Here is a 16601-nt window from a genome sequence, read left to right on the forward strand (position 1 = left end):
CAATCATTTTACTGCACGATCGTCTGTAAGAGCCATGCATGGAGACACAGCGTCTCCATGCAGCTCTTCCAGGCTGCAATTTTTTCTATCAGTTGCCGCTCGCTAGGATTTATAACGCGATAGCACTGATAAAACAAAATGTACTATCGTCTAACCAGTTTTTTGTATTGGCCTTTAAAAAAATGGCGTTCATTCTTAGTGAATACCAAATCAATCAATGCAAAGTTGGGCGCCAATGCACTGATTTTATCACCGCTTTGTGAATAGGCCCCTATGAGTTTATCCTGTTAGCATCTTGCACCCTGATCATGTGCTGCTTTTTAAAACTGTTTTTAAGTGTTCAAAATCATAATTTTCTTCTCTTGCTTCTGAAGCTACCACTGTAAATGGAAGTGCTCCATTTTAACCAGTTAATATTTCAAAAACTGGCAGCTCTTCTGAACAGAGACTCACGTCTTAAAATCAGACTTGGAAAGGGGAAAAGCAGAGAAAATGCCAAAAATTGGGGACCAGTGCTGCTTAAAGACAAAGAAAAATGTGCTTTGATGCACTGGATCATTTTTACTCATGACTGCATCGTACGTAAGGAAGCTTGTTAATCATGTTTGTTACATACAGTAATATAAAAAGATATCAGGTGCGCTAAGTGATTAAACCAGTGTAAGGGTAATGAAATATACTTGCTTAAAGCAGCAGTCCAAGCTGCGTTTTTTTAATTTATTTTATTTTTTCCTTTTTAATATGTGCATCAATACAATCTACACAATGATAAGTAATTAGCTAAGTTGCTGACCGATACATTCTCCTGTGAACGATCGTCGAAGATTCGGGTCCAGGGTTCACTAAATGGCTGTCAGTGCAGCAGAGGAGCACCAAAGATGCAAAGCTCTTTCGGGGAGATCATGTGACTAGGCAGTCACTAGATACAATTGGTGCACTGTTAGAGAGTAGGCAGGGCTCAAAAAGGGGTGTGCCAGAGCCTGTTTCAGAAAACGAAGGGGATGTGACTTTGTAAATGGTTGCTATAGAAACAAAAAAATGCTTGTCACATTATAATACATTAAAAATGTCATACAGATTTGTTGTCTTTTTTTAAATGCTACCAGTATTTTCTCATAGTACAGAACTGATTTATTAAAAAAAAACACGTAGGATATTGCTTGGTCTGCAGCTATAAATAGAGGCTACGCTCTTATATTGGTAGAACATCTAACCTAATGAAATAGGTGAATGGTGCAATATTGCTGTTCACTTATGTAACTGTATTTGTAACATGTATTATTTGTCATCTTAACTCTATTCCCAGGACATACTTGAAAATGAGAGGTAACTCTCAATGTATTACTTTCTGGTAAAACATTTTATAAATAAATACAAATAAATATTAACATAAATACTGTCACTGTGATCTAATACAAAAAATACATAAAACAACAAAAAAGTGTCCACATAGTAAAAAGTGAAGTCCAAAGAAAATGAGGGGAAAAAAGAAGAGGTGATAGAGTTCAAAAAAAGGATATCAGGCTCACTGGCTTTTAAAGGATTAATCTCATAGATGAACGTCCCGCAGCTGAACTCAGATGTCTCACAACCTATGCCAGTGATTCCCAACCAGGGTTCCGTGGAACCCTGGGGCTCCTAGAAGCAGTCTCAGGGGTTCCTCCTATGGACCACAGACCCCCCCACCCCCCGGGGGTGGGGTTTTTTGGTATGTATTTTGCAGGGTGGATTGAGTGAGAGTGGGGTAATTGACGGAAGGTAGGGTCGTGTGAGAGAAGAGAGGGGGGCGGGAGTGAGGAAAAGATGGAGTAAGAGTGAGACACAAGGGATAAATACATGCGAGGCGGGAGGGGGGGAAGAGTTAGTGAGTTGGATGGGAGAGAAATACATGGGTAGAGGGTGGGAAATAGAGGTGGCTCGTTAGGAGTGAAATTTTGTGATTGACCCCTGTCAAACTTAATATGTGTCAGCCAGATAGGGGTTCCCCGAGATTTTTCGAAATACTTCAAGGGTTCCTCCAAACAAAAAAGTTTGGAAATCCCTGGCCTATGCAAATGGCAAAGAGAAAAAGAGAGAAAAGCGCAGGACATGCAATAGTGTAAAACCTTTTTACTTATAAAAAGAATAACATAAAAAACAGTAATGCCCTTACAGGAAAAAAGATCTTTAAAGCATATATCACTGGTTCGAGGCACGGATAGGTAGTGTAGTTATTCCACGCATGGTTCCTGCATGCATCCATTGCTGCCGCTGAGGTAAACGGGGGAAGGTAACGTCAGATGATAAGGAGCCTCCTCACTATGATGCACTCCAACACACCTCCAACACAAGCAGAATTGCCCGTATGCGAGGAGCGAGCGGGGGATGAAGGGAGAAGTTCTTACTGCTCCCAGATGATCAATAGACATCCATTTCGCCTTGTAGCTCCAATTAGTGGGAAATTACCCACAATGACCCGAAACGCGTAGGACATTGTGGGGAAATTCCCACAAAGCAAGTCAATATCACCTCGTGATTCCAAACTGGAGTTACAAGGCGGAATAATTAAAAAAAACACGACATGAAGCTGCGGAGTGTCTGCGGAGGCAAACCTGCTGGATGTCTTGATCATCTGGGAGCAGGAAGAACTTCTCCCTTCATTACCCCTCCCGCCCCCACCTCTCTTACGGGGTTAGACCCGTTTTGTGCGACAAACACACAGCAGTTCTGCTTGTGTTGGAGGTGTGTTTGAGTGCATCATAGTGAGGAGGCTCCTTATCATCTGGCGACATCTTCCCCCGCTTACGTCAGCGGCAGCTACAGATGCATGCAGGAACCTTCTGTGGAATAACTACACTACCTACAAACATGCTTCAAACCAGTGATATATGCTTTAAAAATCTTTTTTCCTGCAAGAGCATTATTGTTTTTTGTATTGTTCATTTTATAAGTAAAAAGGTTTTACACTATTATGTGTCCCTGTGCTTCTCTCTCTTTTTCTCTTGTTACATACAGTACAGAATGTCAGCCAGGGAGATGTATGCCACTTTAAACATGGAGGATATTTTATCAACAACAACAAAAAAGAAGAGAGGAACAAAAGACTAACACAGATTCTAATAAATGCCATAATAATGTGTGTGGAGTAACGTCACGCTAATTCCTCAGAGACGTTGCAAATCGGGTGGGCGCATACAGAAAAAATGGGAAGCAAATGATCTTGATATACTGGCACATGGGTACACAAAGGGCCAGGGGGGTGTTTATCCAGGTCTTTCAGTTGCAAAGCTAGAGCAAAAAAAAAAAACGGCACCAGATTTATCACAGTCAAACGAATGGGATTTTGTCCCTTGATAAATCTAGTGCAGTATTTCTTTGCAAATGTTGCCCCAAAGTTTTGCAGCCGGGAGATTTTGAGACATGACCCACAAAGCACCAGTTCTGCTACAAAACTGCCTTGATATATAGACCACACAGTGATTAAAATGTGATGTGTAATCACTAGTCAATAAAGAAAATTAATGCTAATTCAACCGAAAACTAATAATCTCTACAAAAAGGTGATCACAGATTTTATTTTTTGAACGTCAGCTGTTTGAAATGTTTGCTTTTCCGGGGATAAATAACAATGTTTTTTAATTAAATATGTAATTACCTCCTTTCTATACAATGGTGTAGGTATTTCCCTTGGGATTGTGATGTTATAATCACTGGGGATTGGTTTCTGCTGGAAGCCTGCAGAGGAGAGATAGAAGACAGAGTTGAATACGCATGTTAAGAGACCCATTATAAACAAAACAAATAAAGCTAGATTTCTGTTTTCTTGTATCACTGCACTTTTTCTCTGTCTCAATCATTGGAAAGCAGTCTCTCTCACAAGCTAAAGTGGTTGTCTTTTTCACTGATTGAAGTGTCTCAATCATTGGAAGGCAGTTTCACAAGCGAAAGTGATTGTCAGTGTCACGGTAGACCAGACTTTTACATGGTTTTCAAACACCAGACAGAACGGAAGGGTTAAATAAACGGTCTGGGACATTTGGTCACCAGGTGACCGCTGGCGTTTATACGCTATTCAACTCCCTGCCAAGGTAAGTCCCAACCTTAGTCCTTAGCCTAAAACCTCCTAATGTTAACCCCTAATACTAACGCTAACATCCTACCCTAAAACTCTTAAGCTCTTGCCCTAACAATTAAAACCCCTTAAGTTAACCCTCTACCCTAACCACTAGAACCCCTAAAGTTAAGCCCCCCCCCTAAAATGTACCTTCTCGTAGAAGCAGCCGGTGGAGGGTTCAGTGGCGGAGCGGAGGCTCCCTCTGCGGCTAAAGGCCGGTGAGACTTGGTTGTGGCGAGACGTCCGCGACAAAATGTCTCATTTCGGAAATAAACTGAGGGTTAATCTTACTGAAGCCAACAGGGACACTGCACAAATATCGCAACAACTCACCAGAACAGCAGGTTACGGGGGACTACTAGCTCACTAGTTGCAGGACATTGCCAAATGGAGCATACGTACCCAAGATCCCTCCTCGATCCATACATTCAAGAGTATCCCAGTACCAAAGATAACCGCCTCTTGGTCCCCAATTTACTTTGCCAGTTGGCCTCTAGTCACTGAGACCAACAACAAACAATTGTGGAGCCCTGATCGGTATCGGCTTCTATAGTTTCCCGGCCTCCGCCTGAAAACATGGAGAACCGTGTGCCGACCAATCAGCGGAGATGTTTCCTCCGCAGAGCCAATCAGATGCATGGGGCTCGCATCGACCATACCAATCAGGGCTGTGGATGGTAACAGTGCCTCAGGACAGCCTCAAGGGCGGAGCTATGGGAGTGTGGGAAATTGAAACTGACCAATGGGAATTGAGCCAAAGGGGCTAGGACCCAAGCCCGCATCCTCAATTTCAGATCCATACCTCCTGCAGGAGAGAACAATGCTCTGCTTTTAGAGTTTGTACCTCCTCACTGTCCATAGACACTGCACCTGGCCCCACAAAAAGGCTAGTCTAGGATTGGGCGATAACAGAAAATAATCCCACAATAATGATATCAATAAATTTATCGCGATAAGAATTTTTATTTTTTTTAAAGCCCTGAAAATTTTCCAGTAAATTTAAATAAAGTGTTCAAAATAAATACATTTTCTTTAGATTTACTAGAACTAAAGGTCCTTCATTTCCAAACCCTTTCCATGCCTGCATTTCACCTTTCCTCACCTACACTGCTCCCATCCCCCTAACATTCGCCACATTTCCTCCACCCCTTATCACTCTAACCCTTAAAAACCCATTTAATTTATAAAATGTTAAAAATACATAAAATGTTCTATATAGTTTTAATATTTTTTAAATTATATGTGTTTTTAAATGGAGGGAGTATCTCAGGGTGAGCGTCATGTGATGAAGGGTGCATGAATGAGGGGGATGGAAGCGGTGAAGGTGAGAAAAGGTGAAATGCAGACATGAAAAAGGGTTTGGAAATTACTGGATTGACCCTTTTGTTACAGGAGGGGTTTGCATAAAATTTCCCTGCAATACGCTGCTGCCTCTTTGGTTACAAAAAGGTAAATAAAAGGTCGGAGGAGAAAGGGATTAAGAGGTAAGGGGTGGAGGAGTTAAGGAGAAAGGTGAGGAATTTGGGTGGGCAATTGAAAGTCCAAGGGGGGAGTAGGAGTCTCAGGGGGGAGGGAAGAGGAAAAGGGAGGAGTGTCCCAGGGAGGACCGGGTTAAGGGTCCTGTAAGAGACATGTTCAGAGGTACGCAATGGAGACTGTTTTAAGGTGAAATTAAAATAAGGCTTTATTGCCTGTTTCCTTAAATAGCACAGCAAACATATGAAAACAACAAAAACAACAAACGCCTATCCCTGTGTAAGGGCTAACTTACTTCCCCAGTCCCTATCTGTGGGGCTGGAGGGATAATCCCATTACCAACCTATTCACCAAAGTCTCAAGAAATACCTTAAAGCAGGTGGCCCTACATGTCAGTCTCTGGTAGGTTCCTGGGTCCCCTGTGTCCAGGAATATAGCTCTCTGGATGTCTTTATCTCAGCACCCCTTTGTGCTCAAGACAGTGTCTGTGTGCAGGCTTCTCTGCTTTCCTGTGTCAGCTCCAAATGTCAGCGCAGGAATCTCCTTCCTGTGTCTCACATGACACTATTTCACATAGCTCTGATTAGGCAGGTGGTGTTGGCTGATTGCAGGTGTGCAATTAACCGGCACACTGCTGGATCAGGGGCAAGTTTCTTAACAGGCGTAAGTCCCTGCTACAGGTACCAGTAATTACGGATCCTAGGAGAGGGGGAGGAATGGGTTAGGAGTCCCACAGGCAGGCATGAAGCGGTTAAGAGTTAGAGAGGAGGGGTTGTGACCTGTATTGCTGCTGCATACCTGCTCTCTCACTCTCATGCTGTCTGTCCCCAAGAGCTGCCAGACAGTTCTCCTCCTACCTCCCTCCCTGCAGTGAGAAGCACCGCCCGGCCAGGAATAGGGATGAATGTTAGCCTGCAGCTCTGATCTCTGTCACAGTAGCTCCCGTTACAGCGTGGCAAGTTCCTGTCTGCTCGTCGCTTCCCCCCACCCCCCACACCATACCATGGTAATATCGCAACTAATCTCCCACATCGGCATACCATGAGAGGTTGTTATCGCAATATTACTGTGATACCGGTAGATCAACCAACCCTAAGCAAGTCCCTGGCTCACTGTATGCTAGCCACTTGACCATTGTTAGTGGCCCAAGCACACAATGAGTCACTGTGACGGTAGGGGTAGGTGGGGTACCTAATAATGAGAAATCCCAGCTATTTTCCCCTAAAAAAACGTGTAACTTGGCTGTCCTAGTAATATTTGTATTGTATTGTATGTCTTTATTTATATAGCGCCATAAATGTACATAGCGCTTCACAGTAGTAATACATATCATATAAATAACAAATAATATAAATAACAGATCATGGGAATAAGTGTTTCAGACATACTGTAAAAGTAACATTAAGGAAGGAGTCCCTGCTCAGAGGAGCTTACAATCTAATTGGTAGGTAGGGAGAACGTACAGAGACAGTCGGAGGGAATACTAGTAAGTGCGTCTGCAGGGGGCCAAGCTTTATGTGTCATGTGTCCATGATTATCCAGTGCTACTCAAATGCTTCTTTAAGCAGATGTGTCTTAAGGTGTGTCTTAATGGTGGATAGCGAGGGGGCTAGTCGGGTATTGAGGGGAAGGGCATTCCAGAGGTGTGGGGCAGAAAGTGAGAAAGGTTTAAGGCGGGAGAGAGCTTTAGATACAAAGGGGGTAGAAAGAAGACATCCTTGAGAAGAACGCAAGAGTCGGGATGGTGCATAGCGAGAAATTAGGGCTGAGATGTAAGGAGGGGCAGAAGAATGTAAAGCTTTAAAAGTGAGCAGGAGAATTGAGTGTGAGATACGTGATTTAATCGGAAGCCAGGAGAGGGAATATCAGGAGGGTAGATGCGGAGACAGATTTAGGAAAGAGTAGAGTGATTCTGGCAGCAGCGTTTAGGATAGATTGTAGGGGAGACAGGTGAGAGGTAGGAAGGCCGGACAGCAGGAGGTTGCAGTAATCGAGACGTGAGAGAATGAGGGCCTGAGTCAGAGTTTTAGCAGTTGAGTAACAGAGGAAAGTGCGTATCTTTGTGATATTGCGGAGGAAAAAGCGGCAAGTTTTAGAAACGTTTTGAATATGAGAGGAGAATGAGAGTGAGGAATCAAGTGTAACCCCTTGGCAGCGTGCGTGGGCTACTAGGTGAATGATTGTATTTCCAATAGCAATGTGGAAGGAGGTAGTAGGGCCAGGTTTGGGAGGAAGTATAAGGAGCTCTGTTTTTGCCATGTTAAGTTTCAGTCAGCGGATGGCCATCCAGGATGATATTCCAGAGAGGCATTCAGAAACTTTGGTCTGTATAGCAGGTGTAAGGTCAGGGGTTGAAAGGTAAATTTGTGTGTCGTCAGCATAGAGGTGATATTTAAACCCAAAAGATGTGATTAGGTCACCTAGAGAGAGTGTGTAGAAAGAAAAGAGAAGGGGTCCCAGGACAGAGCCCTGGGGTACCCCCACAGAGAGATCAATAGAGGAGGAGGAGGTGTTAGCAAAAGAGACACTGAAGGTACGATGGGAGAGGTAAGAGGAGATCCAGGATAAAGCTTTGTTCCGAATACCAAGAGTATGGAGAATGTGAAGGAGAAGAGGGTGGTCCACGGTGTCGAATGCTGCAGAGAGGTCGAGTAATATGAGCAGAGTGTAATGACCTCTGTCTTTGGCAGCGTGGAGGTCGTCAGTTATTTTAGTGAGGGCTGTTTCAGAAGAGTGAGCAGTGCGGAAGCCAGATTGTAGAGGGTCTAGGACAGAATAGGTGTTGAGAAAGTGTAACAATCGAGAGAATACAAGACGTTCAAGGAGTTTGGAGGCAAAGGGCAGGAGGGAGACAGGTCGATAGTTAGAAGGACAGGTAGGGTCAAGCTTGCTGTTTTTGAGTAATGGTATGACTGTTGCATGCTTGAAGGATGATGGAAAGGTACCAGAGTAGAGGGAAGAGTTAAAGATCTGTGTGAGCATAGGGATTATAGAAGGAGCAAGAGGTTTTAGGAGATGGGAGGGAATGGGATCAAGAGGGCAAGTGGTAGAGGGAGAAGAGGAGATCAGCAGTGACACATCCTCCTCCGAGATAGCGGAAAAAGAGTCAAGAAAGGCAGGGGGAGAGTTGGGAAGCATTGTGGGATGGGAGGAGGCAACAGATGGGATGTTCTGCCGTATGGACTCCACCTTTTCCATCCAGCCAAATGTCTTTAATATCTGGGGAAGAACAGGGAATGTGTAAATGTAACCCATGTCTGAAAGAATGTATTTCCAAGCATGTATTCTTTATTCCCTGTGACAATCCTTCCCCCAGTTTAGGAAGCTGGCATTGTCTTATGATGTGATTTGGGCTAGCTGTGTGTCATTCTAAGTCCTGTCTTTTATATAATTGCCTTATGTCTGTATTTATGCCTGTGTTAGCAATTCCTCCCAGATTAGACACTTGGTATTGTGTGGTGATGGAATTAACATGCAAGAAAGTAAATTAGATAGTCCACTGTTACTGTCATTTCTATGGAGAAAGACTAAGCAATTCACTTAGTTGAAGTTCTCCATATAAATAATAGGATTAAAACTAGAGTTGGGACAGTTAGGTGTCAGGATTCCTGGGGGAGGTGAAAGGCTACTGATCAGATCTGGGAGTAAGAGCACTGTACTGTCCAGACTCTGAGGCTTCTACCCAGTGGGAGGTCTTGAGTGCCTTAGCACACCCTCCTCTGGCTTTTGTGGAATCAACCTAATCCGTGCTCTGATTGGTCAGCAGCCCCCTCCCATGTAAAGGATAGCCACGGAGAGCTATATAAGGGGTGCTGCTGATCAGAACATTAGTTACCCTCAGAGGGAGAGACAGCTGGAGATACATGTCAGAGTGGCTGCTGTGTGTTCAGCACTCTGATATCTTGAAGCAGAGAAGCGGGCAGGGGAAACCCATTTGAAGTGGGTCCCTGCACCTAAGAAAGGTAGATCTCATTCCCCAGACCCCCCCCCCCACCCCCCATTAAGTGTGTATATTTTTGTATTTTGTATTCTTGTGTGTTTCCGAGGTCTTATCCAAAATAAACATCATTTTATTTCATTGCCTTGTTTTGCCCTGTGACTGATCCTTTAAATATAAATGGTGCTAAAAGACCTGGTCTACCGTGACAAGAGATAAGTCTCACTTGCTAAAGTGTCTCACACATTGGAAGACAGCGTTTCATCCACTAGGAAGCTGTCTTACTCATTGATGTGGTCACTTTCACTCAGTGCCACTCATTACAAGTTTGTGCCACTCATCATATAACATTGACGCTCATCAAAAGACAGCATTGCAATTTAGTGTAGTGTCATTTGTATTGTCACTCATAAAACATTATTATTACAAAGCAATGTCACTCACAGTATCCCTCATTAGAAACTAGTGACCATCATATTAGAAGGCAGTGTCATTCCACTCACACTGTCACTCACTTTAGTAGGCCACTAATTGGAGATCAGTGTCACTCATATTAGAAGGCAGTGCCAATGACATAGGAAGTCTGTGTCACTAATTGGAGATCAGTGTCACTCACACAAGAAGGCAGTGTAACTAGTGATCCATGTCACTAATGGGAGATCAGTCAGTCACTTAGGAAGGCAGTGTCACTAGAGATCAGTGTCAATCACACAGAAAGGAAGTGTCACCATTTAGAGATCAGTGTAACTCGCATAGGAAGACAGTGTCCTGTATCCAGTTTGGTATTTCTTCCTGTTTCCTGCTTCTGCCTTTTTCCTTAGCAACTTTCCTTTCTTCACCCCTTGGGCTTTGGTACTTTCCTTTCTCCAGGTCACTTGGTGCAGTCCAAGCTGTTCCCTCTTGGACTGTGTTCAGTTCCTTCCTTGTAGAGCTTGTTGCCCTCTGTATTCCTTTTCCCCACTGCTCTCCCTGTGAGAGCTTTGTTTCTTACTTATTTTTTATTTGTATACATCCCCATAAGTGTTTTCTTCATTTCTCTTCATGTTCCCACAATAAAACTTCAGAAATTCAAAGAAGACTCCATTTTGTATAGAAATAGGAATTGAGTTAACTTCCTGTCTCAATTTATTAAGCCACAGTAAGCCTGTGATACCACCACCTAGGTGTCTCTATTATTATTTGTTTGTCCCACTTTCTTCTTTGGCTCCCGAAGTGACATGAAAGAGAACCAAGTCATCCTTCACTGGTACACCTACCTCTGCACCTATTACACCAAAAGGACTTTGGAGACCCAGTGGTACCGGCCGGTACCATGGAATTAATATGGACTATGGACTTACAATCAATGTTACTGTATGTTTTATTATATGTTCCACGTGTTTTTTTTTTATATAAAAGGTATCTATTGATACCAGACTGGGAGTGTTCTGTCTCTAGTTCAGTATTTCTTCCTGTTTCTTGCTTCTGCGTGTTGCCTTAATATGTATGTATGTATATCTGTATATAGCGCCATAATTGTACATAGCGCTTCACAGCAGTAATACACGTGACAAAATTATATAAATAACAAATAACATATAATGGGAAGGGCTTGAGATCTAAAAGTAACATTAAGGAAAAGGAGTTCCTGCACCGAAGTGCTTACAATTGAATTGGTAAGTAGAAAGAACATACAGAGACAGTAGGAAGGTGTTCTGGTAAGTTTGTCTGCAAGTGGCCACAGTCAATGTATGAGGTGTATAATAGAGCTACAGTACTCATATGCTTCGTTAAGGAAATGGGTGTTAAGATTGGTCTTAAAGCTGGATAGAGAGCATGCTAGTCGGATATTGACGGGAACGGCATTCCAGAGGTGTGGGGCAGTCAGTGTGAAAGGTTTAAGGCGGGAGAGGGTTAAAAGGGGTAGAGAGAAGATATCCTTAAGCAGAAATCAAGAGATGGGATTGTGTATAGAGAGAAATTAGGGCTGAGATGTAAGGAGGGGCAGAAGAGTGTAAAGCCTTAAAAGTGAGGAGGAGCATTGAGTGTGTGATACAGGATTTGATAGGAAGCTAGGAGATGGATTTCAGCAGGGGAAGGAGAGAAGGGAAAGACTCTCGTAACAGTTTCTATAAATCAATATTAAATGTAGATTACACAGTGCAATAGGGACAGGTGTACAGTTAAACAGAAAAGGGAAAGTGGTCCCTGATAAATGCACTCAGTGCAATGGTATATGAACTAATATAAATTTAAAACCATTTTATTGGAACTTATATAAAAATAATGATAGATTGGTATGGTGAATCTATGGCCAATCTGTTAGACATACAGTACATGTACAAAAAAAAATGGTAGTATAAATACAAAGATGCTGGCTGCAATATTCTGATACTAGTGCGTCCACCTGACATTTATCCAACAGTAAACAGGTGGTAATTTAGTTCAATAGCACTATAACTTATTTACATAAACTCCAGATTCACTAATTGAATCTGAAGCACAGATAATATCCCCTTTTGAAGGCCAGGTGAGAGGCCAAATAGAGGTGCAGTCACACAAATTGTATTTAAAGAACTAGTGAAAATGCACACATGGAAAATGAAAAACAAAAAACCTATGCATGGTCATGATGCTCAGGTAGGTGGGTTCCGCAGGGTTAAACTTTTGTATCTAGTGAGGATGGTAAAATAGGACAGTAGGTTGTAGGGGTCATTGTTATTATATTGATGATTGATGGTTGCTTCAGCGGATCCTGTGGTGTCTGGTGGTCTTCCCGTAGCAGTGTCTTGCTCAACGCAAGCAGTTGCCTGGGTGATGTTGATTTCACCAGCCTCCTTGTATCCGCACGACGTCACTTCCGTTCTGGTGACGTCACTTCCGGGGTCCTCGTGTCCGTGCGGTGTCACTTCTGGGTTCCTCTGATTGGACATTCGGAGCATGCACAGTGGCTGTATCAGCAAGCAGCTGGTAGCTGGATAGCTGCCTCTGTCTTTCCTTTCTCCAGGTCACTTGGTGCAGTCCAAGCTGTTTCCCTCTTGGACTGTGTTCAGTTCCTTCCATTTTGAGCTTATTGCCCTCTGCATTCCTTTCCCCCACTGCTCTCCCTGTGAGAGCTTTGTTTCTTACCTATTTCTTATTTTTATACATTTTTATACATCCCCATAAGTGTTTTCTTCATTTCTCTTCATGTTCCCACAATAAAACTTCAGAAATTCAAAGAAGGCTCCATTTTGTATAGAAATAGGAATTTAGTTAACTTCCTGTCTCAACGTATTAAACAGAAAAAGAGGTAGCTGCCGCTCTCCGATTGTACAGGTATGTAAAAAATAGGGTGCATACGGGAATGGAGTATAATTAAGTACGGGGAAAGGTCACAGACGTGGCCTAAAAGAATCCTATTTTGCACTCTCTATTGACAGATGTTAAGCTGGGAAAAATTCAATCCCTGGTGTGACCCCCATACGCCTACATCAATATGTAAAAACAAGTTTATTAAACATTTATGCAACACTCAAACAAACTTATAGACAACCACAGTGTGGCTAAAATACAAAGAACAGCGGGATATGGCTAAATACTAATGGTATAATTACCAGAGCAATACGAGACTAATAACACTTGTGTATCTAAGTGCAGGATAAAGGATATTCCTCCTCTTGGTATATTCTTAGTGCATATGTACTGTATCATACTGCACCTAGTTATGTTTGTAGGTTGCAACAAAAATTGGCTCTATTGGGTCGTCAAGAGATATAGAATACTAGCAGTCTGGTGACGTCACTATAGCATATAGACACACACACACAGAGTAGCAGGTATGCAGTCACAGGTTCATAGTATAGAGTGCACTAGGTGCTAATGATGACAATTTATACATACAGTATGTGTAACCTCTCACTTGTATAGGCAGATAGCCCACGTGCATACACTCATCCTCAAAGAAGTGTCACCCATAACATAGTTACGCTACTATCGCATATGTGTGGACCGGATGGTACTCAGCAGTGCGTTCTATGGCTGTGACTCAACGTATTAAACCCAGTTAGCCTGGGACTGTGACGGTGAAGGTGTACCCAGGCCATTAATTAAGGTATTTGACCCGGCTGGGTGCCCCTGAACCAGACTGGGTATTGTACAGTGTCAGCTTGGCAACCCAACCACAGGAATAATATTGCAAAATGTATTTAAAATGCCGGTGTTTCTCCCCCCTCCCCCGCCAGGGATAAGGGGGAGTGAGTAATACCACAAACAAACTGTATAGGCCATGTAACTGGGTTCCCCTGAGTCAGATAAAGTGACTGTAGAGTATCAGTTCTGCAGCCCGGGGCTGGCTGCAGTCCTATTAGCGTGTAGTAACATGTCTAAAATGCGCCCGCTAGGAATAAGGGGCTTCTATTTCTGTTTAAAGGGTTAATTGGATAAGCGTGCCTGTGGTTATGTGGTGGGTCACGGCACTGCAACACTGTATAACCACAGACAAGCAAGGGAAGCCTTAACCGTAAGCTAAATTGGTTAAGTAGTCTGCGGTCATGAAAAGATGCCGGATTGCAACATTGTATAATGTGGTCTCATCATTCAATTAATGTCAATTGGGAATGTGCGTCTGCGGTTATCGATTGAGTCCGGGCATTACAACATTGCATCACGGGCCCAAACCGCAGACCGGGGAAAAGTTAAACCACAAACCACATCCTGTTGGCGCAGGTACATCTGGAGCGTGACGTCGCTGATGACCTGGATCAAGGCCGGGCCTGCGAGAGCCTCGTTGGAGGGGCTGAGGGTCTGGCTCCACAGCAGGCCACTTGAGGCTGCCTCCCATCACCAAGTTCCTCCCCCATTACCACCCCCTCCTTCTCCCTTTTACCACCCCCTCCTCCCCCTAACCGCCCCCTCCTCCCCCCACCAAACGTCCCCTCCTCCCCCCCTTTCCCGCCCTCATCCGTCCCCTCCTTCCATGCACCCCTCCTGCCACCTGCCTCCTCCTCTCCTCCCCCCACCTGTCCCATCCTCCCCAACTCAATTGTCCCTTCCACCTTTCCCCTCCTCTCCCCCCAATTCCCCCCCCCCCCCCGGCTACCTCCCTCAGAACAAAGTTGAGTTTTGTATTGTTGTAATTCTTAGTGGTTATAAATAAGGGAAAGAAAAAAAAAAAAGAGGGGTCACGATTCTATTTAATAACAAGATCCCATTTAAAGTTATCCACTCTAAATCAGATGGGGACGGCCGATATCTAATCCTAGCAGGATCTCTCTACGGTCAGGACCTGACCTTCGCCAATGTTTATGCCCCTAATGAAACCAGTGCCAAATTCTTCTCTAAATTCTTCAGTACCCTAAAAAAAGTAGCTAGGGTTAGGATTGTACTTGGAGGTGACTTTAACTTAGCCATGAACCCGACCACTGAGGACTGGGCCTCTAACCCTCCGCAGATGGATGGAGAGAACTTAACCCAAGAAGCAGGGAATTTATTTTCTACTCCTCCTCATGGTTCACATTCCCGTATAGACTATATTTTTATTTCCTCTAGAGCAGGCCTGCACAACTCGTAAAGTGCGAAGGACCGAACTGCTCCAAGGAAAAATAAATTGGGCCGCACGGGTAAAATCATCATCATCATCATCATCATCATCATCATCATCTCTCCTCCAGAACCCAACACTATCAACCATTGCGATACTCCCCATCTATCTCTCATACCCCCATCTCTCCCCCTCACCCACACACAATACACCCCTCCACATCAAACACACAATACCCCCCTCCACATCAAACACACAATACCCCCCTACACCCCACACACATCCCACCACCCCCTGCAGCTCACATCCCTCCCCCCTGCAGCTCACATCCCTCCCCCCTGCAGCTCACATCCCTCTGCCCCCTTGCACCTCACATCCCTCTGCCCCCTTGCACCTCACATCCCTCCCCCCTGCAGCTCACATCCCTCTGCCCCCTTGCACCTCACATCCCTCTCCCCCCTTGCACCTCACATCCCTCTCCCCCCTTGCACCTCACATCCCTCTCCCCCCTTGCACCTCACATCCCTCTCCCTACTTGCACCTCACATCCCTCTCCCCCCCTGAACCTCACATCCCTCTCCCCCCTCGCAACTCACATCCCTCTCCCCCCCCTTGCACCTCACATCCCTCTCCCCCCCTTGCACCTCACATCCCTCTCCCCCCCTTGCACCTCACATCCCTCTCCCCCCCTTGCACCTCACATCACTCTCCCCCCCTTGCACCTCACATCACTCTCCCCCTTGGGTGGGTGACAGTGACTGGGTGACAGTGACTGGGTGGGACACAGTGACTGGGTGGGTGACAGTGACTGGGTGGGTGGGTGACAGTGACTGGGTGGGTGACAGTGACTGGGTGGGTGACAGTGACTAGGTGGATAGGTGGGTGACAGTGACTGGGTGGGTGACAGTGACTGGGTGGGTGACAGTGACTGGGTGGGTGACAGTGACTGGGTGGGTGACAGTGACTATGACAGTGACTGGGTGGGTGGGTGACAGTGACTGGGTGGGTGACAGTGACTGGGTGGGTGACAGTGACGGGGTGGGACACAGTGACTGGGTGGGAAGAGTGACTGGGTGGGACACAGTGACTGGGTGGGACACAGTGACTGGGTGGGTGGGTGGGTGACAGTGACACTGACAGTGACTGGGTGGGTGGGTGACAGTGACTGGGTGGGTGGGTGACAGTGACTGGGTGACAGGGTGACAGTGACTGGGTGGGTGACAGTGACTGGGTGGGTGGGTGACAGTGACCTTGACAGTGACTGGGTGGGTGGGTGACAGTGACTTGACAGTGACTGGGTGACAGTGACTGGGTGGGTGGGTGACAGTGGGTGGGTGGGTGACAGTGACTGGGTGGGTGACAGTGACTTGACAGTGACTGGGTGGGTGGGTGATAGTGACTGGGTGGGTGACAGTGACTGGGTGGGTGACAGTGACTGGGTGGATAGGTGGGTGACAGTGACTGGGTGGGTGACAGTGACTGGGTGGGTGACAGTGACTGGGTGGGTGACAGTGACTGGGTGGGTGACAGTGACTATGACAGTGACTGGGTGGGTGACAGTGACTGGGTGGGTGACAGTGACTGGGTGGGTGACA

The 16601-nt window shown here is 45.1% G+C and overlaps 1 protein-coding gene across 1 annotated transcript in view; it reads right to left on the bottom strand.

The window, feature by feature from the left end:
• LOC142495603 (disintegrin and metalloproteinase domain-containing protein 9-like) overlaps window positions 1–16601 on the bottom strand; it is a 131586-nt gene that overhangs the window by 107697 nt on the left and 7288 nt on the right. Inside the window, exon 2 of the mRNA XM_075601294.1 lies at window positions 3635–3714. Within this exon, the coding sequence (XP_075457409.1) occupies window positions 3635–3714 (80 nt within the window). The remainder of the gene's footprint in view (window positions 1–3634; window positions 3715–16601) is intronic.

The sequence above is a fragment of the Ascaphus truei genome, chromosome 5, assembly GCF_040206685.1.
Source record: "Ascaphus truei isolate aAscTru1 chromosome 5, aAscTru1.hap1, whole genome shotgun sequence".
In the NCBI taxonomy this organism is placed as follows: domain Eukaryota; kingdom Metazoa; phylum Chordata; class Amphibia; order Anura; family Ascaphidae; genus Ascaphus; species Ascaphus truei.